Below are 27,522 nucleotides of genomic sequence, written 5' to 3'. Positions count from 1 at the left end.
TGTATATTTTAGAGACAAACATTTCCTCTATTAACACACTTCCAAAATTCTTGATTACTGTTATGGAAATTGTACAAACCACTATTTGATTTGGAAATTTAGGTATGTTTTTTTTATTTTCAGGCTTTTATTTAACTTATGTGTATGTTTTCGAATCAAATTTTGCAAGCTTAATTAGGCCCACTTCTTATTATTCGATTGAGCTGAAACTTAGCAGTACATGTGTAAGTTGGGTGAGAGTGCAGTATTATGGAACCATCGAGCTGATCTGATGATGGACTCAGGAAGTAGCCATGGGAACTGTGTGATAAAACAACGCAAAATAATTGTATTTGGGGATTTTGGGGTGGTCAGAATTATCTCGATGTGCATTAGTTATCTGTGGAAACAAAAGTACAGTCAGCGATAAAAGCTCGTACAAAAAATGGAATTAGTGCCAAAAACTTATTTGTATTTCCAGAAATTCCACAAGATTGTCCGCATCCCCGAGGATGTGCCGTCGCTGCGCACCAAGATGCAGGCCGAGGAGATTCAGAAGCACGGGGCAGCTTCAGCTTAAGCTACGAGTAGTCTTATGACCGCGATCTCAAGGACTTTCGGGATTCCAACCTTGTGTAGTTTGACATAAGATTCTCTTTAGAACGATTCTGAGATGATATAATTTAGTTTCATCTAATCTTAAATTTGACTACACAAGTTCGAACAAGAGTTGAAATGATATTCTAAATCCACGCACAATTTTAACACCTTATTCGGTGTGTAATGTGTCATAAATTAGAAATAATAATTAATTACCGTTGTAGGAACTCGATGAACTACTCGGTTTGATTAAATACTCAGAAATATTTAAAATATTTTTATGAGTTAATGTAATTTTAATTTGTGACTCTTTTGGGTGCGTTGCGACGCGTTCATGTATGTTAGATTTTTATGCTATATTTCTATATTTAGAAGTTGTGTTTTAAGAACATTTAAAATTTAAGCGAACCGTATGTGTGGGACTATGTTACGAAGTATAAACTCTGTTACTATTGTTGTCTTCCATGAAGCTTAGTGCTTAGATTGTATTTAAGCTTGTATTCAATTGTATTTTATAATTATAGTCAATATTTCTAAGAGTCCAGTAACCTGTGAGCGTTTAACAAGCAAAGTTGCCAAAATTAAATATTACAATTTTATCTAGAAAAGAGATGTAGTGATGAACGTATTGACTTTATGTGTTCGTAAATGGATCAGATATAATACAGTATATAAACGCCTGTTTGTGTGTGTGTCCTGCTATTTAATCTTGTTATCCTTAAAGGAATTAGGTATAGTTTTGATTGGTGTTTTGGTAGTTTAAATGTTTAAATTAAAAATATTATAAACGCAACGGGACGCGTGTTTTTGAATCTGTATGGTGTTTTAGGAAAAGTATTTTAAGATAATATATTGTCTATAACTGAAACTATTTAATCACTAAATTATTTACACGAATGCAAGAGTTTAAATGATATTAATATTATTTACAAATTGTTTTACATAATCTTGAATGAATACAAATATTTAAATAGATAAGTCGAGATATAAATTACGATATAATTGTTATTTTAGTTTTATTGTTATTTTTTATACCTATTTACTCGTATTTGGTTAATCAGCTTTAATTATTGTATTAGTTTATGTTACTAGTCGATTAAATAATCGCTAATTATTTTGCATATCCGATAAAATGCATTTTAATATTTATTTTGTAATTCCTAATGATTTCGTTTTATATATAAATGCGTTTTACCTAATCATATTTTTCGTAAGGGTATTTGTAGTAAAATTTCGTGTTCCGTCAGAGACCAAAATTCTATAAATTATATTTCAGATGACATCTACTGTAGATTTTCTACACAAATAGAACAATTACAATAAATGTACTAATAGTCGAGTGAAGTTGTATACAGGGCTTTTAATAGAGGAGCAAAATCGGCCAAAAGATATGACAACGAAACCGTATCAAAAATTAGATGTTCAAAACCATCGGAGATTGTCACTAGTCCAATAAAAATACTCTTATAAACACAAAGAACTTAAATCGTGTTCAAATTATAATTAACTTTTCACTTATTGTACTATCGTCAATTTAATTAAATAATGATATAAAATATAGTGAACATTCGTAGTTGTTTATTAGAAGATATAAAGTATAAATGTATTATGGTAGTAAATTATTATAAAAATATATTCCTACTTTGCTTAATACAATCCATTTACTTATGTTTAGTGCCAATTTAGACTTATTTATAATATTATATAACTTCAAATTATAAATGTAATTCATTTAGAAACTGGCAATTGAATTTGATGTAATTTAAATGAAACCCCAAAAATACTATAATTTTTGAACTCTACATTTCTGATAATATTTTTTCGACTAATTGTGAACTTTTAACGAAAGATATTATGACAATATACTTATTTCAGCCTAGCGAGCAATGTGGTTTAAGATGAATGTGCTTCCATGTATTTTAAATACTAAAATATAGATATTTTAGATTTAAATTTAGTTGCATACTTTTGTGTACTTTATTTTAATCTAAGTAATAAATTACGCTACAATTGTGAAAGAATATGACAAATTATGTCAATTAAAATTATGTGAAAAAATATGAAACTTAAAACATGATCTGAATTTTTGTTGTACATCCAAAAACTGTCACATATCAAATGTTGTGTTTTATCGTTATACATTCATATTATATTTTTAAGTGTTGCCATAACAGAAATAGTAAACAACGTAATTTATATATTTCATTAAATAGTTAATAAATCGTGTTTGTCTTTAATTCTAAATATCTTTAGCTTTAATGGAGCTGGGCGGGACTTCTTAAGGTAAAACCGCCATACTAATACTTTATACGCTACTAGCCTACTCCTTAGCAAAGAGAATTTGAAATAGAGTTGTATTGTCAAAGAAAACTTTGTAGCCCCGTATATTTACTGCCATCTTTCAACACATGATAACTTTTATAACGCCATTTGACTTTGAATCTTATTCTTTCACTGGTATGTGTTAAATTTGTTAGTCGGTAGTGACCCTGCCTATGAAGCAGGAGGGTTCGAATCCTGGTAAGGGCATTTTTTTGTGTGCTTATCACAAATATTTGTTCCTGAGTTATAGATGTTTTCTGTGTGTATCAGTATTTATATATAAGTATATATTATATAGTGTACTACCCACAACACAAGCCTTATTGAGCTAATTGTGAGACTAGGTCGATCTCTGTAAAATTATCCTATTTATTTATTTATAAAAACCACCAGAAATGAGAGACGTGTACACAAATAAGAAAACTAGTTACGTCTAAGAGGAATCCCATCAAAAACAATACTTGTCAAAAAAACCAAGTCTCGCAACTCAGTTGTTCTGCGGTAAAAAGTTGTGAGATCCATGTAATACCAAGTCGGTTATTAATTTATTCAGTCTCTACTTAAGCGACTTTCTGTCTTAATACGTCCAGTCTCTAAGACCACGATCGTGGTCCATAACAATTGAAAATCAATTGTGTCTGGAATCTCCGTACTCGAAGCATTAAGTTGTTACGTAATAATTAACAGCATCTTATAGTGACGCATATCAATATTAAAATTCTTTAATGTTTTATATAAATATATTGAGACTTGGCCATCGCCTGAAAACACGTGTAAATTCAATCGCCTGAAAACACATGTAAATTCAATTATTTAGTGCGATGGCCAAGTCTCAATATATTTATATAAAACATTAAAGAATTTTAATATTGATATGCGTCACTATAAGATGCTGTTCAGTCTTCTAGTTTTATCCACAACGAAGTTACAGGGGGTCGAAAATGGTCTGAATTGCTTCGAGAAAAGGATGGTACGGCCGTGCTTTTTTGCTCGACTTGGTGGGGGCACTGCCGTGCCCCCAGATAATTAATGAGACAAAAATACTGAACAAAATCATTAATATTATTTCCACCTTGGGCGTTAGCACTTGAATTTCTCACTGCGCTCAGGGTCCAATTATAAATAAATAAATAAATATTATAGGACATTATTACACAAATTGACTAAGCCCCACAGTAAGCTCAATAAGCTTGTGTTGAGGGTACTTAGAAAACGATATATATAATATATAAATATTTATAAATACTTAAATACATAGAAAACACCCATGACTCAGGAACAAATATCCATCCTCATCACACGAAGAAATGCCCTTACCAGGATTTGAACCCGGGACCATCAGCTTCGCAGGCAGGGTCACTACCCACTAGGCCAAACCGGTCGTCAAAAATTATAGAATCGTCCCATCTTTTGCTACATGTTCAGTTTATGATGCGCATATGTAAAATATCTCACGTATATAAATAAAAATTATTATATACTATAACTAAATAAAAAAAACCGACCATTTGTTAAAGAGTGTCGTATCTGTAGCCAGTAACGTGTATTATATTTATATCATACACGTTTGTTTGATGTTATCGCCCACGTGTGATTTGTCACAGCTATCTTAATTACAGCTAGTTTCGTTTATAAATTATTAGTCTCTTCGCTTCGTCAGAATAGAAATCCAGAGGCCGTGAGTTCAAGTCTTACCCAAGGCAATAATTTTTTCCACTTTTAAATTTATTTTAAGAACAGTACCCCTAGTGTAAATTTAATCGACATCATAACGTGACGAACGCGTTTGCGTTAAGTCTCATTTTGTATAGGATTTTGAGTTTCCAAAACGTCCCGCTTGGCGCGCTCTTTCTAAAACCAATACAAAATGAGACTAAACGCAAACGCGTACGTCACGTTTAGAAATCGAATTTATTTACACTAGGGGTACAGAAATCATTAACTAGTTTTAGGATGAAGTTAATAGAGGGAGACATGCTACCGTAAAATATGGCTACTTTGCTACAAAATTCAAAATTCAATCAAAATTTTAAACTTATTACATTATGGTACCTAGTCGATAAAACTTAAATGAGGTTGTGACATAGTTTTCATAAAAAAAAATCGGAAATTCACAGAATACGAATGTTCTTGAAGGGAAACTAAAAGTGTTTATCTCAATATTTTGTGGCAAATAGTTGGACACCTATATAAATTTGTTCTATTCGAAATATACCAAACATTTTGATGCTGGACAAATCGTGTTTTTTTATAATAATGTGAATTTCCCCAGTTTTATTTGTAAGTAAGGTACGTGCGTCAAAGGCACGGTTTTTAAGCTTGCCTATCAATCAATCAATATAATTTATTGCAAGAACATAATTAAATTACATAAGGTGGTGATTAGAAAAAGTGTCTTATGTTCTACCACCGAAGGCATGCAATATTTAACAATAATTATTTACAAGTCAAAAAAATAGGTAACAATTTTATAGTAATAATTCGTGGCGATTAGATATTTGGTACATTTGCTAAATAGTCCTTTACTGAGTTAAAAACATTAGTCTAGTAGCCATTCCGTTAGCCACTCACATGCTTCATATTTTTCAGTGACTTCTATTATTACAGATGACTTGAGTGATGACCGGGATATAGAGCGAGAGCGCAGGGCACTGGCGGTACGTGGAAATATGCTTGCCCGCAGGTTTGCTCGATGTTCCAATGAAGTAAAAATAACGCTTTTTAAAGCTTATTGCCAATCTTTTTACTCGAGCAGCCTGTGGGTGAGGTATACCAAGCGTGCCTACAGTGCCCTGAGAGTCCAGTACAACAACACATTCAGAATGTTGTTGGGCTTGCCCAGCAGGTGTAGCGCGTCAGGCATGTTTTGCGAGGCACGCACTGATGGGTTTCCTGCAATCATGCGAAAAAAGATTGCATCCCTGCTGACGCGAGTGAGACAGAGTCCCAATAGCATTCTGAATGTGATTGCTGTCAAGTTTTATTGCCCGATTCTTGCTTACTGGATAGGGCAAGTAAAGAGTGTAGCTGTAAATTTTATTGATTAGCTAAATATATGTGTATGTATATATATATATATATATATATATATATATATATATATATATATATATATATACATATATTTAGCTATACTTATACTTATATTTAATATGTTCGTAGTTTTAATTTTAATCTATCTTAGTCTAAGTACTAACATAGTTTTTAATTATTCTAATTTCGAATTTGTACACTAACACCTATGGAGTTACTTGCTTCGAAATAAAGAATTTATTATTATAATAAAATAAGGGTGACAGCTGGTAACTACAGTTACCAAAAGCAAGTAAGTGGTTAGTGTTTTCTTAAAGTGGTTTGTAGGACATTCTAAGATACATTTAGGCAGCTGGTTATAAATTTGGATAGCCATACAGAAGGAGATACTGCTTTCATAATATCATACTTTTATAAGTGTGGGTTGTAATTGGGTGTAAAAAGGTTCAAATATTGCGTCCATGTTCGCTAATAGGTACCATAGTAAACAAAACTGCATGTTAATATTAAACTCAAGAAAAAGCGGCCAAGTGCGAGTCGGACTCGCCCATGAAGGGTTCCGTACCATTTGTGACGTATTAAAAAAAACTACTCACTAGATCTCGTTCAAATCAATTTTCGGTGGAAGTTTGCATGGTAATATATATATTTTTTAGATTTTTCATTCTGTTATTTTCGAAGTTACAGGGGGGAGGGGGGGGGGCACACATTTTACCACTTTGGAAGGTCTCTTGCGCAAACTATTCAGTTTAGAAAAAAATTATATTAGAAACCTCAATATCAGTTTCGAAGACCTATCCCACACCCATACGGTTTGATGAAAAAAGATTTTTTGAGTTTCAGTTCTAAATATGGGGAACCCCCAAAATTTATTGTATTTTTTTCTATTTTTGTGTAAAAATCTTAATGCGGTTCATAGAATACATCTACTTGCCAAGTTTGAACAATATAACAATACAGACGGACATGACGAATCTACGAGTATAAGGGTTCCGTTTTTTGCCATTTGGCTACGGAACCCTAAAAATACGACTGGCCTGCTTGGTACCTTGGGTACCTTATGATCACCTACGCTGCTTTAATCTGTGCATTTTCGTAATTTTGCAGAGGCCAGGAGACTGTGTCAGAAAAGTTTGGTCAAAAAATTAGTAGCTTTCGGACCTTTTAGCACATCTGCTCAGACCCTGTGATTTCTACAGCTTACCGTCCACTCGCCTCATTCTAATATATATTTACTACCGGTTTGGCCTAGTGGGTAGTGACCCTGCCTACGAAGCTGATGGTCCCGGGTTCAAATCCTGGTAAGGGCATTTATTCGTGTGATGAGCATGGATATTTGTTCCTGAGTCATGGGTGTTTTCTATGTATTTAAGTATTTATAAATATTTATATATTATATATATCGTTGTCTAAGTACCCTCAACACAAGCCTTATTGAGCTTACTGTGGGACTTAGTCAATTTGTGTAATAAGGTCCTATAATATTTATTTATTTATTTATTTATTGACAGAATGCTCGGGAGAAACCCGAAGTATTTAAAAAGCTTCATTCAATTCATTTCACTTTATTTTCAGAACACGTGTACGTTCCATAGCATGGTTAGTAACAAAATAATAAGTTACTAATAGCTTATAATCGTGCATGGATGAGGCAAAAATAGTTAAGTATGATTAGCCGATTTGGGTAAATATTTATCAATTGACTTCAAGATCTCAAATTGGATCCATTTCTGTAAGGAACCGATGGAACTCCTCAAATCTTAAAGGCATACATCTTCTTCTTCCTCGCGTTGTCCCGGCATTTTGCCACGGCTCATGGGAGCCTGGGGTCCGCTTGACAACTAATCCCAAGATTTGGCGTAGGCACTAGTTTTTACGAAAGCGACTGCCACCTGACCTTCCAACCCAGAGGGGTAAACACGGCCTTGTTGGGATTAGTCCGGTTTCCTCACGATGTTTTCCTTCACCGAAAAGCGACTGGTAAATATCAAATGATATTTCGTACGTAAGTTCCGAAAAACTCATTGGTACGAGCCAGGGTTTGAACCCGCGACCTCCGGATTGCAAGTCGCACGCTCTTACCGCTAGGCCACCAGCGCTCCCCCTCTTAAAGGCATACATATAGTGATTATTGTATTTTCATTAGCAAATCAAGGATTTACATTAAAAGAAAGTGACATTTGATGAAGTGGAACTGCTGATGATGATAAAAACGGAACTCTTCAACGACGCATAGTTCACGTTTGGCGATTAGTCCTCTTCGTTACGTTTGTTAAGCAAGTTAGGTTTTTTAGCCAAGCTCTAGTTCTGATGATGGGATCCATGAAGAACCGAAGGAACTCCTCAAATCTTATAGACAGACATGTAGTAATTTTTGCATTTTCATCAACAATTATTCATACAACAAAGTATTTACATTTGTAGAAGTGACATTTGATGAAGTGGAACTGCTGATGATGATCAGAGCGGAACTCTTCAACGACGCATAGTTCACGGTTGGCGTGTTCTCTTCGTTATGTTTATTGAGCATGCAGGTTTTGAAGCCACGTTTTTGTCAAGATCGAGGTCTGATGATGTATTCTGTGCACCGTTCTGTACCTACCTGCCTAGGGGATCTTATTATACTGGTCCTCCAAAAGTTTGGAAGGTATTCTAAATAATAACCAGACACTCCTTATAAGGGGGGTGATGTAACATCGCCTTGACGATAGCCATTAAATTGTATTCATATGGAAGTCATAAAATTAATACTATTGTATTTAATTCATTCACAGAGACCTTGGGTATTTAAAATTCATGCAAATTCAGGTTTCATTTAAGGTGAGACACGCTCAGACTGATTTGTGGTATTTTCATATTAATTTTATATATTTAGAGCGAATTCTTCAGTAATCTAGAAGCTTATTTGAAACCCCAAGTTATTTAAAACATTACTATAATATGTTTTGCGTAGGGCGCTGGTGGCCTAGCGGTAAGAGCGTGCGACTTGCAATACGGAGGTCGCGGGTTCAAATTCAAACCCGGCTCGTACCAATGAGTTTTTCGAAACTTATGAATGAAATAGCATTTGATATTTACCAGTCGCTTCTCGGTGAAGGAAAACATCGTGAGGAAACCGAACTAATCCCAACCAGGCCTAGTTTACGCTCTGGGTTGGAAGGTCAGATGGCAGTCGCTTTCTTAAAAACTAGTGCCTACGCCAAATCTTGAGATTATTTGTCAAGCGGACCCCAGGCTCCCTTGAGCCATGGCAAAATGCCGGGACAACGCGAGGAAGAAGGACTATGTTTTGCATAGCTTGAGTATGGAGACAGCTGTCATCTACATACAATTTATATCCTTAATGCAAAATTGTATTGAGATGACAGCTGTCACCGTACCCAAGTTATGTGAAAAGCCTATAAATAAACCTATCAACGCATTTATACGGGTGATCTTAGGAGAAATAATATTAGGACAATAAAAACATTATGACAAAATAAATTATGGTTATTGATCATTACCTATTATTATTGTAAGACACTTTACATTTCTCATGCTCTGAAACAGGGTCATTGTTGATCTAAAAAGTATGCAAAAAGTGATATGTTTCTGCACTAGAGCATTTCACTTTCCAAGTAAGGTTTTTTTTTTTACGATACCCAATTAAAATTTGATTTTAAATGGATTTTATGCAATTTCCAATCTGATATTACTCCTCATTCCATAAATAACGATACTTTTACCTAAATGGTTAATTGATAGTACTTTCAAGAAATGCTATAAAATATTATACTTAGTCATGTTTAAAAAAAACTCATATATTTTACTTTCCTCGTATTTGAAATAAAAAGTAGAGCATTTAACTCGGGTGAAAGGCATCATTTCAGCCCCGGACTGTAAGCGCTCTTACTGCTTTCCAGCACCAAACTACCTGGCAGAAATGAGTGCCTTTCCCTCAGGAGTTATAGCTTTTTCAATCCATAACTCCTACGGGAACAATACATGCCTTTGTCCTTCAGTATACCTGCATGAAATAAGATCTATTTCGGGCAAGTGTGATGAAGAACATTTTTCATTTCTCATGCTCTGAAAGAGGGTCATTCTTGTTCTAAAAAGTGTGCAGAAAGTGATACGTTTGTGCACTAGGGCTTTTTACTTTGCAAGTACCTTTTTTATGATAATCAATTGAAATTTGGTTTCCTTCCTTCTCATCTTCCTTTGCATTTCTTTAATAAACATATAATAATACGTATTATCTCCTGCTGTCCTGACGAAACCTCATGCTGTTTTCCTTCACCAAACTACGGAACCCTAAAAACGACTGGTAAATATCAAATGATAATGTTTCTCACGTAAAATTCCAAGAAACTCATCAAACATTACGCAAATAATGAACAGAAATAAATCAGACAAGTCAGACATAAACACAATCCAACTGGAAGCAATTAAATGTTGTTTAGATATAATTGTCCATTGTTCACTGATATTACACCTTATTTTAAAGGCATTAAGGTTCACTTAGAATCATTTAAAATGGTTGATGTCAGTACGGTTTAACTGTTCCAAGAATCACTTCGCGGTTAGGTACAGTCGCCATCAGATATATCGGAGCAGCCAAGGTGGTCACAAATATCTGAACACGCACTCTAACGCCTTGGCAATAGAGGCGTGTTCAGATATTTCTGACCACCTTGGTCGCTCCGATATATCTGATGGCGACGGTACATGGTCTGACACTTTTATGTTTATACAGTGGATTGATTAAATAGGTTTTCACCACACTAACTGGTAAAGGCCCTCTTCATTGTTCAAAAACGAATGAGAAAGTTGCATTTTATCCACATGTTGGGCAAAGTAATCAGATGCAAATTTTGAGTTGTTTATTTATGTTAGCTCAACCCACTAGGGTTAAATGTTAAATACAACATTGCCTCCTAATGAAACACAAAATTTTCACGACAGACACCAACGCGAGGATAATACTAACTATAAAATACCAAAAACAAAAAAAAATCAAATCAAATCCAAATAAAAGTAATAAAAAAAAATTATCATTCAAAATCATCATTTAAAAGTCAATTCCACCATTGACACAAAGAAACAACTCAAAATGTGCATGTGCCCCACATGTGGATAAAATGCAATTTTCCCATTAGTTTTTGAACACTCAAGAGGGCCTTTACCAATTGGTGAGGTGAAATTTTTATCAATGCTCTTGCTGTACAGTCAGCGTCAAATACTTTGTAGCAGTCAAAGTGGCCAAATAGTTCGGTACCATACTAAATATACGGTATACTTATCTTCTTTGACATTTGGCTTCTAATCTCAAACCTGTCAAAAGTTCACCGTTAAAGTATGTTTTTATGGAAGGTAGAGGCAAGGAACAGAATCTCCTTAGGCAGAACTGTTGCAAAAGTGTCCAGCTGTCAGCTATAAATAATAGTTCCAAACCTCTCCCGAGTAGCGCTAGAGTAGCTAAGAACCTAGGCGTTATTGACGGAGTGAAGTGCGCTGTCTATGATTAGATTTTTTTCTCAAGTATTCTAGGTATTGTAGCGCCACCTATTTATGGTTTTTTGTCGGACACTTTTTGGTATATCGAGATTTTGTTCCTTGTCTCTACCTTCCATATATTTTTTGTTTGCTTTTGTCTTTAAGATAAACAAAATACAAAACTATAAGCCCTGAGATAACTAACCAAACAAAAAAGAACTAACAACGTATGAATATCACAGACTGTTACTACTTTCTTCTCCTGTGTAGCAAAATGCAACTAGACAAATTAAAAAGGCCTAAGAATATATGCAGCTGGTAGAGAGTTAGGACCTTGTTCTTCTGAAGACGTAGAACGTCCTGAGCGTCCCATAACTCAGGCTGCAACCGAGTGGGAGGTGCAAAGATTAAAATAATAAGCAGATGCGACACATGTTTTTATCATTAGACAATAACCGAAATAAATTGGTGAACGACCGAACCCCTCAGAAATCCTGGCCGAATTTTTAGTGTTTCTTTTTTATCAAGACATGTTATGCTTAGAAGTTTGAACACTTTGAACCAATGATTTTTGACCATTACACACATGAGAATAGTAAAGGGAGAGATTCTAGCTAACCTTAGCAACTGGGATAGGTTATTGAGATATCTAGTTGCGAATGTTTTGACCTAATTTATCAACTTGATCATTTTAATTGAATTTACAATTATCGACATAAATACTTGTATATGCATGTCTATAGGTACATATTTGACCTTTTACAAAAATAATTACGATTTAATTTAATTATTCATTTTGTCCCTTTTTATATTTAACTGCAATGAAGGTATGATTATTGTTTTAATCTGATTACCAATTTAATATATTGTTTTATTTTAATGCCAATTTTATATTTGCTGGTGCGCGGAGGGGAAAATTTTTCTCGGGGAGCTGGGGCGTCGCCTGCGGGAGAGAGGTCTCGACCCCCGCTCCGGGTCGTTCCTGGCGCAGAGATTGTCTATCGCGGTTCAACGCGGAAACGCGGCAAGCGTAATGGGCACCTTTGCGCCGGGAACGATGCGGGGTGGGTTGTTCGAATAGTTTTTAGGCTTTAGTTTAGGTTAAGTTTAATTTATAATGAATGTATTTTATTAGTTAATTTGTCATCACATTCATCATTTACAATAATTGTCGTGTCATCTGCATATAATATTATTTAAACTTATATTCCATTTTTATCAGTTTGTTCCTATAATGTACATTTAACATTTACTTACTCATCAAAAACGGATATGATTTTATATTTTGAATAATGTTAATGTATAATCTAATCTAGTATTTTAAGTAATAACTATCAGACTAATGGGCCTATTTTGACCTGAAATAAATGATATGATTGATTGATTGATCAGGTCAGCACGTAACATACACGATGTGAATTGGATTTTCGGTTTCGGCGACATTCATTGATACCTGTACCCCTAGTGTATATTTTTATCGACATCATAACGTGACGAACGCGTTTGCGTTAAGTCTCATTTTGTATAGGATTTTGAGTTTCCAAAACGTCCCACTTGGCGCGCTCTTTCTAAATCCAATACAAAATGAGACTAAACGCAAACGCGTACGTCACGTTTCAAAATCGAATTTATTTGCTGATACCATTGTTACCAAATCAAGGAGGAATCGCTGACTCCCGAGTCACAGGCTTAGACCTACTTCGGGAGGCAGAGGCTCAACCCCACTACCTAAATGTGTTACAAACCTAATACACCTGTCTTACCTACAAAATTTTACAATATGAATTGTAATGTAAGGTTTAAAGCAATAAAGATTTATTATTTATTATAATACTGTACTGTACCCCTAGTGTACATTTATTCGATAGCGAAACGTGACGTACGCGTTTGCGTTTAGTCTCATTTTGTATGGGGAGTTTTGAGTTTCTAAATGTCTCGCTTGGCGCGCTGTTTCTAAATCCCATACTAAGTGAGACTTAACGCAAACGCGTACGTCACGTCACGAAATCGAATAGATTTACACTAGGGGCTCTGTTGTAATCACAATCCATGCGGATATAGTTGGTTGTCACAGCAGCCATTAGGTATAAACAACTAAACGGATTAAAAAAGGTAATTTACCGGCGTCGAAAGATTGCAAGAGGCCTCCTTCTACAATGTATGAAATGGATGAGTCGATGGACTTTGTCATGAATTTAGTGGCTTATATTATTCATATTATGGTCGTTGTGAAAACCAACTTCCGAGACAATCATGCCCGGCCGACTACGTATGCCTGCTGCTGATAATTAAGAGCCAGATGTTAAGTCAAGTGTCTATACATTATTCACAGGAGATGCTATTAAAATTTTCTTTAAGTACTGTTTCTCTTCGCGGGTAAACAGGCAATTAAGAGGCATATCTAGCCTAAGATTGCAATAAAACCTAAACAAAAAACTTTATGAGAATAAGAAATGCATTTAAAATAAAATAAATAAATAAAAAATAAATATTATAGGACATTATTTAGTAAGCTCAATAAGGCTTGTGTTGAGGGTACTTAGACAACGATATAAATAATATATAAATATTTATAAATACTTAAATACATAGAAAACACCCATGACTCAGGAACAAATATTCGTGTGATGAGCATGGGCTCATCACACGAATAAATGTCCTTACCAGGATTTGAACCCGGGACCATCGGCTTCGTAGGCAGGGTCACTACTTCTTATGATAAGCCTTTGTCTCACTAGGCTGTCTGTATTTTCCTAATCTTTGCCAAGACAGAGAGGTGCATGCGCGACCGAAATAGATCGACTCAGGCGCACGCCGTTCGCGCAAGGATCCATGGAGCGTTCCTAATTTAAAAATCGAACTTTCAAACTGAAATGGAACTCTTTATAGAATTCTCTCGATCAAAATAACTGTTAAGTGAACAAAATGGAATTTAATAAGAAGTTAAGTGTTGTGTGTGTATTCGTGTTATGTAGTTTTGCTTACGGTATGTATTGTTTACTTTATGATAGTGCTGATAATTCTTGCGTAAATAGTGCATTGGGTTACATTGCGCTGATTAAGTTGGAATTAATGCAATTATTTTGCTTATTTCATTCATCACACATTCGCTATTTAAATTAATTAATGAAACGTTTAATTGAATGATTGAGCGGCAAAGTTATTAATTACTTCATATTTAAATTTGAAGGAATGAATGAATATAGCTTAAATTAATATAATTAATTATTTTTAGGCTGTGACGATCACTTAATTATAAAGGACAGATTAAGGGAAAAAAATAAATCGAATTGTAAGATTAGGTGCGCCTGAAAAAAACAACATAAGAGGTCATTCAAAAGTTACGCCACGAAAAAATTAATCCAAAATTACGAATTTTGTGATTTTATAACAACCCACCCCCCCCCCCCCCCCCCCCCCCCCCCTTTTTCTTGAGAGTTCATATCGAAATCACTAACTGTTTAATATTAAGTCCAGTAATAAGTAGGAGTTCTAACTAACTTTTTTTTTTTAAATATTTGTTATTTTTCGGACAATAACCTCGACTCGCGCACCGAGGATTGTGTTCTACAGAGTTTTACATGTGATATCACGATTTGTAAGATGTGCGCAGCCCATCCCCTTGTCACAATATGGTTAGATTTTTTTTCCACCACACCAACTGGTAAAACTAATGAGAAAGTTGCATTTTATCCACATGTGGGGCAAAGTAATCAGATGCATATTTTGAGTTGTTTCCTTATGTTAGCGGGCAGAATTGACTTTTAAATGATAAATTTGAATGATACAATACAATACAAATACTCTAAATGATGATAATTTTTTTATTGCGTTCATTTGGATTTGATTTGGTTTGATTTTTAGGGTTCCGTGCCACGAAAGGAAAAAAACGGAACCCTTATAGGATCACTTTGTTGTCCGTCCGTCCGTCCGTCTGTCTGTCTCTCAAGACCCTTTTCCCCAGGAACGCGTGGAGGTATCAAGCTGAAATTTATATCAAATACTCAAATGCTGTCCCTTGGAGCTGTGAAAAAAATCAAACTTCTAAGTCAACGCAATCAAAAGATAGAGCCGTTTATGCCGCAAATTTCCGCAAATTTTCGACACTCGCAAGGGAATCAAAACCTACATGGTACTTCCCGTGAACTCAGATTCTTGAAATTTGGTACGAAGTAACGTCTTAGAGCACAGATAAAAAAAATTGCGATAACCCTAAATTTTTAGTTACATCATATAATAAAAATATTTTTAATAATTGATATGACTCGATTGTCGTGATGGGTGAACTTTTACTTATACCTACATGTTTGTACGGAACCCTCGGTGCGCGAGTCCGACTCGCACTTTGCCGGTTTTTTTGGTATTTCATAGTTAGTATTTTCCTTGAGTTGTAGACCTCGCCAAAAGTTTAAAAAATAAGAAACATTTACTTGGGGTAGTCATTCATTCTCACAGCGACCTCGCAATAGTCGTACACGTCATAGTCCATACTGCCGCTTAAGTTTTAAATAAAATGACACACAAACCTGCTCACAAAAAATCTCTAGAATCGAGTGAGAAATTGCGACCTGCAGAACAGAATATCCGAACATTCGAAAGCATTTTTGCCCAAGAAACGGATACCTTGGCTAACGCTCGGTCAGTAATAAATACATTAACATTTAAAGACGTTTTAAACAGAATAGGTACGCAACTAACCGATCAATAGGTATTTTAGACACAAGGACAACATTAAAAATGTTACGTTAGCATTTACAAAGTTTATCATTATAACCAATTTTACAGTAATATGGTGCTACTTTATCGCACTAGTGCGATAATTAGCACATTTCTTAACTATGTCAAAAATTTAAAAGGCCATATGTGCTGTAAAACGTTGTGCGATATACGAGCGAATAGGCAATTCGCAACTCGTGTCGATTTAAAACACTAGTTGCGAATTTTCTATCTTTCGCACTTATATTGTAATGTACTATTATAACATAATTGACATTTCATTTTTATAAAACCTGAAATTTTATATATAATTTGTAAGTATTTTGCTTCCTGAACACTGCAATATATTAATATGGCTAATTTCAAAAATTACATAAGAATAAAAAAAAATGTTGTAATTGGTAACAATTCTACGGCACAATACGTAAAATGCCATTGCCATTCATCACGAAAAAAAATTAACTGTCATAATATTGGATTTGACATTGTCAATTAAATACGACGTATTGATTGAATTTCAAAACAAAGATAAATTTATTTATAGATAGTTAAGTTACTATCTACTAATCGTTTTTAAAATTGACAAAGCCGAAGCATACCAAATACTGTTTCGTCCCTTACCTACTGCAAAAATAGCAAAAATGATTCGTCGAAGATATCGATAGGTACAAACAATTAATTACATTACATTCGTTAGTGTTTATCCGTTGATCCGTCGTATCCGTATGAAAGCCTGGTATCGTATTCGTGTATCAGTATCCGTTATAATATCCAAATCGTCGTAGAAATCTGATATTTTGTCTAAATTGTTTTAAAACAACAACGGACCAGTTTAAAACATTGAAAATGACAGACAACGTCAGATTATAAGACCTAGCTTCTAGCGTAGAACTGGAGTTACGCCATTTTAGAATAATAATAAAGCCATTTATTCCATATTTCGCATATATAGGTACATTTAAATTTTGTTAGTTGGTTGTAGTAGAAAGAAAAAAAAAAGTACATAAATTAATTTGTTAGTCTTAATGCTAATGAAATATGGACCCCTTCTGGGTAAAGGCCTCCTCCATCCTCTTCCATGCCTCCCTGTCCTTGCCCAGCTTAATCCAGTCGGCAACCCTCCACCATTTTAGAATAAGTACACATTAAAAAAAAAGTAAATACAAATCCTAGTGAAAAAAATAAACTATTAGCGTATTCCTCGTTTTAATTAAAATGTAGAGAACCAATAAAATTATAGGGTCTGAAAAATTGAAATGTTGTCAATTGAGCATTTTGCAGATGATAATCCGAAAACCTCTGTAATCCGTCAACCGTCAACGGCTGTTATTTTCCGGATTAGCGATCCTAATGTAGCTTGTAGCTCAAACTTAATGAGAATATCACTTTCTAACATACATGTGTTAACTAAAGTGACCTCCAAACTTTTATTAACATCTTCGGTATTCTTAAACATGGCAAGGCCGTTTTTTCTTAAATCAACGTTCTTGTCATAAATGTCATAATCATGATATGGTCAAAATATAGCAGCAAATCGGGCTGCTTGGAGGTGATTTGGAGAGGCGTATGCCGAACAGTGTGCGCATACTTGCTGAGGAAGAAAAGAAGATATAGGTCATTCTGAACAACTTTTAATATGAGACCAACCATGAAAACGCGAAAAAAAATTTTGCTGTATCATACATTTTGCTGGTCTGATGTTGAAATGTCCTATGAGAGAGTCTATTTACTATGCTATACATTAGAAAGGGACAACATGATTCGTCCTTGAATCGCTGTCAAACTTCGGTTTTGTAGGAAGTGTCATTTCTGTACAGTAGTACTGTTATTTATTCTGAGCATTGACCTTGACAGTCCGACCTACTTAACTGTCAAAAGCATTAAATTAATTTGAAACAAAGTTTAAACGTCACTTCTTTCAAGAGTCAATCATTTGTTAAAGCAGGAAGGTTTAAATTCCAAAATCAACAGTGATTAAGAGTGGGTGTAACGCCAGGATTTAAAGAAACAAAATTATATTTATGTTTAAAAATTTTGCTTGTCTGATCCCTAGGCAATATCAGTAGCTATTTTATATTATTTTTTATAAATAAATAAATATTATAGGACATTATCGCACAAATTGACTAAGTCTCACCTCCCCTACACGTAAATAGGGGGTGAATTTTTTTTTTGCTTCAACCCTACAGTGTGGGTATCGTTGGAAAGGTCTTTCAAAACTAATAGGGGTCTTCAATAAACATTTTTTGATATAGTGAATATATTCGAAGATAATCGCTCCAAAAGAAAAAAAAAATGTGTCCCCCCCTCTAAGTTTTCAACCATAGGTCCAAAAAATATGAAAAAAATCGTGGAAGTAAAGCTTAAGAAATACATTAAATGAGAACTATAGTGGACATGATCAGTTTAGCTGTTTTTGAGTTATCGCAAAAAGTTTCCCCTTCATAGTAAAAAGACTTACTTTAATTAGGTACTGATTATGCAAATATGCCTATTTGTTTAACTCGGGTGAAAGGTACCGTTTCATTCCTTGGTTAACAATTTACTATACTTTAAGCTCCAGTTTAGCTTATTGTGACGGAAGAGTAACTACGGAACCCTACACTGAGCATGGCCCGACATGCTCTTGGCCGGTTTTACTCTTGCATTTGCTTACGCGCACATGCATAAAATGAATGCGGCTTACAACAGATCGATATTTGTGGTCCGCTTACCACATGCATATCAATGAAATAAACTTATTTAATAATAAAATAAGTAAGTACCTAGACTTGGCCCACGAGATAACCGCCATGTGGGATGTTGATTCGACGATCATTGTCCCGATAGTCGTTTCAGCGAATGGTCTCATAGCGAAGAGTCTCGATCAACACCTTGAGAGACTCTCGCTAGGTGGTTGGATCAAGGGTCAGATGCAGAAGGCGGTGATCTTGGACACGGCGCGGATAGTCCGCCGGTTCCTCTCTCTGCGGCCCTGACCACCGGCAGCTTGGGCCCTGCCTCGCTGCTGGCGGCACCCTAGGTTAGGTTTTTTATAAGTTTATATGTATTTTGTATTATTTTTGTATGCTTTGTTGTATTTTACTTTTATATTCATATAATAAAATGCCTAATCTAAGACACAAGATAAATAAAGAAAGGAAATAAATAAATTTGATTTTATTTCAGGCAAGCACCCATATAAAATAACGTGATACATAGAGAATTTACAAAGTAAAATGACACAAAAGTGTAAAAAATAATATAACCGTAAAACAATTTTTTTTTGTTTTTACAATTTTGAGTTAGTCTCCCCTTAACAGTGAGGATGATGGTATACAATTAGGACAATCTGTTAGCAATTCGCAATGTTTTTATAAGAACATGTGAGTGTTGAAACCCATCCAGATGTCAGTCCATCTGGTGACTATAAAAAATGGCCAATTCAGAGCAGTGAGACGATTATATGTTACATTATTACGATTAATGATTTGAGAATAAAAACTGTGGCCTTCGTAAAAAAAAACAACGGGTTGCACTCCGGGAGTGCCTTCAGAAGTCAAAATTTGAATATTAACGTTGTGCATGTTTGATATTTTGGAATGGTTAGGGAATAATTTTGCACGAATTGCTATAATTATCGGTATAAAAGTACTATCATTTATGTGGTAAATTACAATACTTCCTCTCCTGCGCCGCGCCGGCGGTCTACTGGCTACAATGACATTGTAACAGTTTTTCGATCAGGTCACGTGTCCGTCTTACGAATTTTCAATCTGACGAATCTGTCGGTCACGTGATCTGTCGCGAGTTTAACATTTTTTCCCCATCACAAAAAGAGCACACCGCCACTAAAAAAGTTTTCACTTCAAAAATTCTTCATAATTTACTTATTAAGTACCTAATAAGTAATAAATTATATATGGAGATGTCAATCATAAAGAAAAAATCCACGGTGATCACTTCTGGCCAGCGTGGGACTCGATCCCACATCTTTAAATTATCGGTCCAACGCGTTACCGATATGGAGTATTACTGCAATGTTCTGCCGCCAGATCGCAGCACTAGCCAAAACACAATAAAACACACAACACTAGCTAAAACATCCCATAGTTGAAAAATGAAAATATTAACATTTAAGTACCTAATAATAATTACTACCACTGGTATTAATATTGATATAACGATATATTTATTTACAATAACAATATACATAATGGATATATAGAGATGATTACTATAACTAGCTTATATCTAAAATAGGCCCTTGAGGCATTGTACCAAGGATGCTGGCGGCATTTCCTGGTTGTATCGCAATACTGATACGTTGTGCGAGGAAGCCGCCGCTCTTCGGTCACCAGTTACGTCAACCAGACGTTTCGCGATTTCAAATTTAATATATTGATTATATATTATTACTTCTAGTAATATTTTAAGTGAATTTATTCGCTATGTGCATTACTGTCGCACACCTAGCGTCCGCAAGTCTAGGGGAACACGTCAATGCACTACATCTTATAAAACTACTCCAAAACTAAAACCTACTGAACGGATTTTCATACGACTTTCATCTATCAATAGAGTGATTCTTGAGGAACGTTTAGGTATAAAACTTGTTAAGGTTTTGTGTAAATTGGTTGAAATATAACGATGTTGATGGAAAAAAACACGCTGGCTATATTAAAGCTCCTTAATCGAAAGTGCTGCCTAATCCGTTTGAGCTATAACAACACAATGTATGGTGGGGTTGTCTCTCTGTCATGGGTCTACAAAAAAGTCCGCGATGTTGAATGTCTATCTTTTAAGGATAACTTACTATAACCATTCTTAACTTCTAGAAAAATATCACATAGTATGAGGCATTTGCAAAGCTACGAGTATTTACACGGATACAGTATTAATCATTATCAAATAAAATACGTTAGTTATATTAAGTATTTCATACAGATTACAGTGGGTCCTTATACCATACAATATAAACGAATATTTAAGGAGTAATCGTATATTAAAGTTTCATTTCGAGTCATATAACTTGTACGAAATGCACAGACATCTCAAACGCTTCGAGACGCTATCCGCAGCTCTAATTTTTACCACCTTATGCGCTGGGATCGCTTTACTTACCCCCACCATGCACTTCGCACGGTCCCAATAGGTAGGTACGCAAATGGTAGATGTCATTACGTAAATAAGCGTTTGTTTTCTTGACTTCTTTTTAAAAAAGCTTTTTTAATACAGTTGCTCAAAAAGTGCTACTTTATGTAGCTGTTTAGCGTGCGGAAAGTTTGATTTCGCAAACTATGTAGTGATATTCACTTTTCCATTTTTTTTAAATTTATACTTGTTCCAATTCAAGACTACTTATTGATGAGTGTTAATGTTAGTTTCCTTTAAAAGTCTCAATGGACATAAAAACCTACTGTTAATGTCAGAATAATAAAAATATACATATTTCATATTTTATTATTATAAATATAATTCTTAATAAGTTGCCTGAATGGAACGGAATAGCTGCCGAAATGCCTGTAAATGAAGAGGCGTTTTTTCTTAATGCAAGCATTTTTAGAGTTTCCAAAGGCAACACAAACAAAGGTTTCGTTATTGTTTTTATACAATTTAAATATACGATACGCAAATAATCAACAATAACGATACTTAGGTAATAATAGTACAATGTTTATATTTACAATTGTTTCTGTGTTATAGAATATTCATAAAAAATACTTGTTGTTTTTATTATTTTTTCGCAACTTTATTAAAAAACGTCGTCCGATAAATAAATAAATATTATAGGATATTCTTACACAAATTGACTAAGTCCCACAGTAAGCTCAAAACACCGCCGATACACGTGCAGAAATGTCATTCTTCCATACTTTCCGCACTAGCATCGAAATGTACTATTATTTAACTTGCCTTGTTAGTATATGAGTTGGTTTGTTAGTTAGTGTGCTTGCGGTAAGAAAAGTACAGTCAGCGATAAAACCAAAAATGAATCTTTGTCAGAAACTTATTGTTAATTTATTATTACAGAATACTTTTGATGTTAATTGAACCCAATTGTAATCGATTTAATACTAACCTGTTTAAATTGTAATTGCGTAGGTAATGCATATTCATTGCAATTTTATGAGTAGGTTACTTGAGAACTATTGCCATTTATTTTTATTGTTCAATTTACGATGAATTACTTAATTGATTATAACAATTAGGTCACTTGGCGGTAAGCTATTAAAAGTAGGTACTTATAAATATAATAAAACTAGTTTATTTAGGTATACTAACCGCAAGACTATTCAACGGAACATCGGTGACCCGTACTATTTATGCACCGTGTTTTTTTATACTTCGTTAATTTCTAGGGTGCATTCCTGAGCTTATATTAATTCTCAAGGACACCGGTATACTAATTAGCTTCATTTCGGAGATAATCAATAATTTATTTTTATCTTATAAGGCCCCTAAGAGCGTGTACACTTGCCTTAGGGCCTATTTACATATTGATTAGTGTTTAGTACGAGCACGTACGAGTTAATACATTTGCTACCTACTAAACCTAAGTACTATCTCGGACGATCGATGTTTGAAATGTCGTTTTCAATTGTTTGGTTGAGTTAAATGTAATGCCCGTATTACAACAAAGCTACATGTAACATTTAATTACCTACTTTAAAAAAAAAATATTTTTAGGGCTCCGTATCAAAACGGGACCCTATTACTAAGACTCCGCTGTCCGTCCGTCCGTCCGTCTGTCACCAGGCTGTATCTCATGAACCGTGATAGCTAGACAGTTGAAATTTTCACAGATGATGTATTTATGTTGCCGCTATAACAACAAATACTAAAAAGTACGGAACCCTCGGTTTGCGAGTCCGACTCGCACTTGTCCGGTTTTTTATTTATTTGCCGATGCTATTTATTTTCCTTAAACGTACTTACTCATGCCCCGAAGTTAACGGAATCCAATAAAAACAAGGTGTATATTTTCAGTAAGGTTTCCGAATTGACAGTTAACGGTGTGGTCGACGATGGTATATACCGTTGGTCACATACCTATCTCCGTTCAATAGATCCTTTATTAAATGATCTAATTGTCTTTAGTCCACGGTTTGGTAATCGTAGTAATCAAACGAGCTTCACTTCCAACCTTCGTTTGGAACGTAGACGTATGTTATTTACTGATTAATAACAAACAATGCATCGTTTGGAGGTGTTGGGTAAAATTCAAACTCAATAGTGTCGAATCATTGCATAGTTGACTATCTTGAGAATTGAGACTTGAGAGAGTTGAGAATCTCGACCTATTTTTGCCGATACCGCGCGTTTTAGGGTTTCGTATTCACCTAGAAACCCGTATAGTTTCCTCATGTCCGCCTGTCCGTCTTTCCGCGGCTTTTCTCCGTGATCGGTAGGGCTAGAAAACTGCAATTTGGCATGGATACATAAATAATGCATTGCGACAGAACGTTAAAATAAAAACAAAAAAAAAATTTGGGTACCTAATACAAAATTATATTTTTCTTATTTTTTTTTGCTTTCAGTGTGGGGTATCGATTGATAAGTTTTCAAAACGAATAAGGGTCTCCTAAAACTAGTTTTTCATGAAGTTAATATTTTCTAAAATAATCGATCCGAAAGAAAAAAACAACGGATTGACGTGAAAATTTGAATATTAACGTTGTGCATTTTTGATATTTTGGAATGGTTAGGGAATAATTTTGCACGAATTGCTATAATTATCAGTATAAAAGTACTATGGTTTAAGTGGTAAAATAGGTACAATATTCATTTATTGCGCTATCGTACACAAACATGACAATTTATATTATACATTAATAATTTAACACTTCAGAACTATTACAATCATTAACATTAAAAATGTACAACGTTAATATTCAAGTCGCGCCGGCGGTCTCTGGCTTCAATGACATTGTAACAGTTTTTCGATCAGGTCTCGTGTCCGACTTACGAATTTTCAATCTGCCGAATCAGTCGGACACGTGACTTGTCGCGAGTTTAACATTTTTTCCCCATCACAAAAAGTGCACAGCGCCGCTAAAGAAGTTTTCACTTCAACAAATGTGTCCCCCTTTGTATGTTTTGAACCATGGGTCCAAAAAATATGAAAAAATCGTGAAACAAAAGCTCAGTAAATGTTCATTTAAAACTATAGCGAACATGATTGGCCCAGCCGTATTTGAGTTATTGCAAAAAAAATCTCATCTTTGTAAAAAGGCGTACAAAGCGCTGCAATGGTACTCCCTCCCGTATGCTTGTAATGTACATGATACTGACATGACAGAATGGGAACTACGAAATCCTACACTGAGCATGGCCCGACTTGGTCTTAGCCGGTTTTTTAATATATTTAAGACGCAAATCTCGGTCGGACCTTCCCAGATAACTCAGGATCCGATCATACATTTTGAGTGAGAATAACTTCCCCATAAATATGCTGCAATATCGCGTGGGCACAAGTTTCCTCCCAAGAATCTGCTCCCATTCCACTGACCCAGAAATGCGACATTGATGCATGTTTGTTTATTCAATATAATCGTCTTGTGGTTTGCGATGAACTTAACTATTGGCGTGCAGGGATATTTAAGATGACAACAATAAATACCACATTTTAATTTTTAACTATTTTTTTTGCGAATTCTTCACACGACACGTTATTTATTTTTACACCTGGATGAAAAAAAAAACAACGAATAAGTTTTTTTTTTAATTAAAGTACCCCTAGTGTAAATAAATTCGATTTTGAAACGTGACGTACGCGTTTGCGTTTAGTCTCATTTTGTATTGGATTTAGAAAGAGCGCGCCAAGCGGGACGTTTTGGAAACTCAAAATCCTATACAAAATGAGACTTAACGCAAACGCGTTCGTCACGTTATGATGTCGATAAAATTTACACTAGGGGTACAGATAAAAATTGCAAGTTTACTTTAAAACTTAAATGTCTGTCAGCAGGTATTATCTAAACCAAGTCACATAGTGGCAGCGTTATAGCTAAAAAGATTTTCACTAAGTTATAATAGAAGCAAATTTTCTCAAAAAATTTCATAATCTCTAAAACCAGATCAATGACATTTTATTCTCTAAATTTCAAGAATTAAAATTAAAAAAAAAAAAAAAATATTTTTCTAAAATATACAGGTGTTTATAAAGTAGGGGATAGTGCTACCCGGTAAGCAAAATTTGCCTGTATTGGGCAACACCGCTCTTCCTTAATTTACAGATTGTCACACAAAACTTACAGATTGTCACACAAAATTTAAGTAAGTCTAATAATATAAGATATGTATACAATTAAAATCACATATAACAATTGTTTTTGGAACTAGGTAAGTATCGGGGTTGTCAGACATGCAGTAGAAAATAGTAAAAAAAGGAGTAAAGGAGCCAGTAATTGTGAAGAATACAACTTTAAAATCTGTGGGGTTTAATTGGCCCACTGTGTATACCTTCATGTGCTGCTGCTGATGTCAGCGTCTTTATTTCCCAGGATTCGTGGACGATATCCCCAGAATATCGAAATTATGTTGCGACCAGGGCACGTCCTACGCCAGACTGCATACTTCCGAGGACTGCTCATCATCAGCTCCCCCACCTGTGGCACGGGATTTAGGGCCACTGTGCATTTATGCCATGGACGCTTGCTGTAAACAGTATTTCCAGTAAGTGATTTTATTTATTTATTTATATGAGCCTAGAGTATCCCGCTGCTGGGCAAACCTCCCTCCACCCTTTCCATGTATCCCGATTTTGACCTGTCTCCCACCAGTTCCTGTCGAAAGTATCAAGGTTATCTCGCCAACGCCGTCGAGGTTTGCGCGATCTCGGGTTCTATTTTGTGGGGCCCAATTGGTGGTTGATTTAGCACACAAGTCATCTGGTATACGGCAAACGTCTCCCGCCCAGTTCCACTTCAGCTTGGCGGCTGTTTCAGCCACGTCAGCTATTTGGGTTACGTCAGTGATTATCCAGTTTTTATCACCATTCCCGTTTATTCATTATCCGTATTTAGAGAAGGGAATAATATCATCGCTTTTGGATGGTAAACGCCGGATGGATTGTAACGTCTCGTCTTACACTCATGGCACCGTCGATAGCGAGCTTGGTACAATTGGACTTAGATGTTGCTGAGGATAGGAATACGAGCGACGAGCTTATGAAAGCCCTCTGCATCTAATACACCCCATTGAGGATCCGGCGAGGCGGCCGACACGTCAATTTCAATGACGGCTGATCGGTGATCACGTGGTGCTTTCCATAGAAAACAAAGCGCCGGAAGCTCCGGCCCGGCCCCGGCCCGGTATAGTGTGAGTCTTCCTTTAGGATGACAAGAACAACAAAATGTATATACATCTTCCGCGATATCCGCAGAGGGTTTAAGGCTATTTTGACTCTATATCATGGATTCTCGTTGCAAGTAATACTTTCAGTAAGTAAAGTCAAATGGGGACCTCCATCCTCCATCTTATTGGAGACCATAGCCATAAAAGAGTTGCGTTAACTTGTGTTCCTGAGACTATTAGAACAAATTGTTATTTCAAGTAGAAAGACTGCTATATAAATTATAAATCGAAATATACATCATATACTAAGAAAAAGTGACCAAAGCTTCCAGAGCCAGGGGCTGGAATCGAACCAGCTTCCTCTGCTATCGCTGTAGTTGCCTCAGCCCTTCGGCTACCCAGGCCATGAGGCGTAGGTCGATTTTTTTCAAGTGTGGCGCCCCCTGGCCATTCCTAAGGTCACTATGGTTTGATCTCCTAACCAAATCAACTCAGGTGATTCCAGGCTAGCGAGAGAGATGGCGCTGGCACTATTAGAAAAAATTAAAGTATTTTTGACGCTGGTTTGATTCCAGCCCTAGGCACTGGAAGCCTTGGTCACTTTTTCTTAGTTTATGACATTTATTCCGATTTGTGTTCCTGATGTTAACGTTCCGATGGGTGATAGAAACCGCAGCTATAACAACATGTTGGGTACATGTAGTGTTGTATTTGTGATGGAAATGTTCCAAAAGGAAAATGCACTGTGAGTTTTTTTATACTACGTCGGTGGCAAACAAGCATACGGCCCGCCTGATGGTAAGCAGTCTCCGTAGCCTATGTACGTCTGAAATTCCAGAGGAGTTACGTGCGCGTTGCTGACCCTAACACTGCACCCTCGTTGAGTTGCTGCCGTGCACCGGCAGGAACACAAGACTATGAGTATGGTCTAGTGTTATTTGGCCGCGGTTTTCTGTAAAGTGTGAGTGTTGATTCTTAACCTTCATCTTGCTACTTTCAGGAAGAAGAAAGAGTGTGACACAGGTGTAGATGTTGCAACCAATGAACAAAATTGTGACGGGACCATTGAGACAGTACAGGTAAGGCCATTAACACACAACGCAATCCTGCAATGAGCAA

The 27,522-nt window shown here is 35.5% G+C and overlaps 2 protein-coding genes across 4 annotated transcripts in view; both read left to right on the top strand.

Moving 5' to 3' along the window:
• Nucleotides 1-2,803, top strand: part of LOC133530615 (sodium- and chloride-dependent GABA transporter 1) — a 30,202-nt gene extending 27,399 nt beyond the window's left edge. The window contains exon 12 of the mRNA XM_061868617.1: nt 461-2,803. Within this exon, the coding sequence (XP_061724601.1) occupies nt 461-559 (99 nt within the window). The 3' untranslated portion in view covers nt 560-2,803. The remainder of the gene's footprint in view (nt 1-460) is intronic.
• An 11,399-nt stretch (nt 2,804-14,202) lies between these two features.
• Nucleotides 14,203-27,522, top strand: part of LOC133530602 (fibrillin-1-like) — a 41,041-nt gene continuing 27,721 nt past the window's right edge. For 2 of the 3 annotated variants that reach the window (XM_061868578.1, XM_061868577.1), the window contains exons 1-3: nt 14,203-14,395; nt 25,611-25,782; nt 27,404-27,482. In XM_061868578.1, the coding sequence (XP_061724562.1) occupies nt 14,335-14,395; nt 25,611-25,782; nt 27,404-27,482 (312 nt within the window). In that variant the 5' untranslated portion in view covers nt 14,203-14,334. The remainder of the gene's footprint in view (nt 14,396-25,610; nt 25,783-27,403; nt 27,483-27,522) is intronic. The other variant, XM_061868576.1, reaches the window with a different exon arrangement.

Source organism: Cydia pomonella, chromosome 23 (assembly GCF_033807575.1).
Source record: "Cydia pomonella isolate Wapato2018A chromosome 23, ilCydPomo1, whole genome shotgun sequence".
Taxonomy (NCBI): Eukaryota; Metazoa; Arthropoda; class Insecta; order Lepidoptera; family Tortricidae; genus Cydia; species Cydia pomonella.
This window is presented reverse-complemented; position numbering and strand designations above follow the sequence as displayed.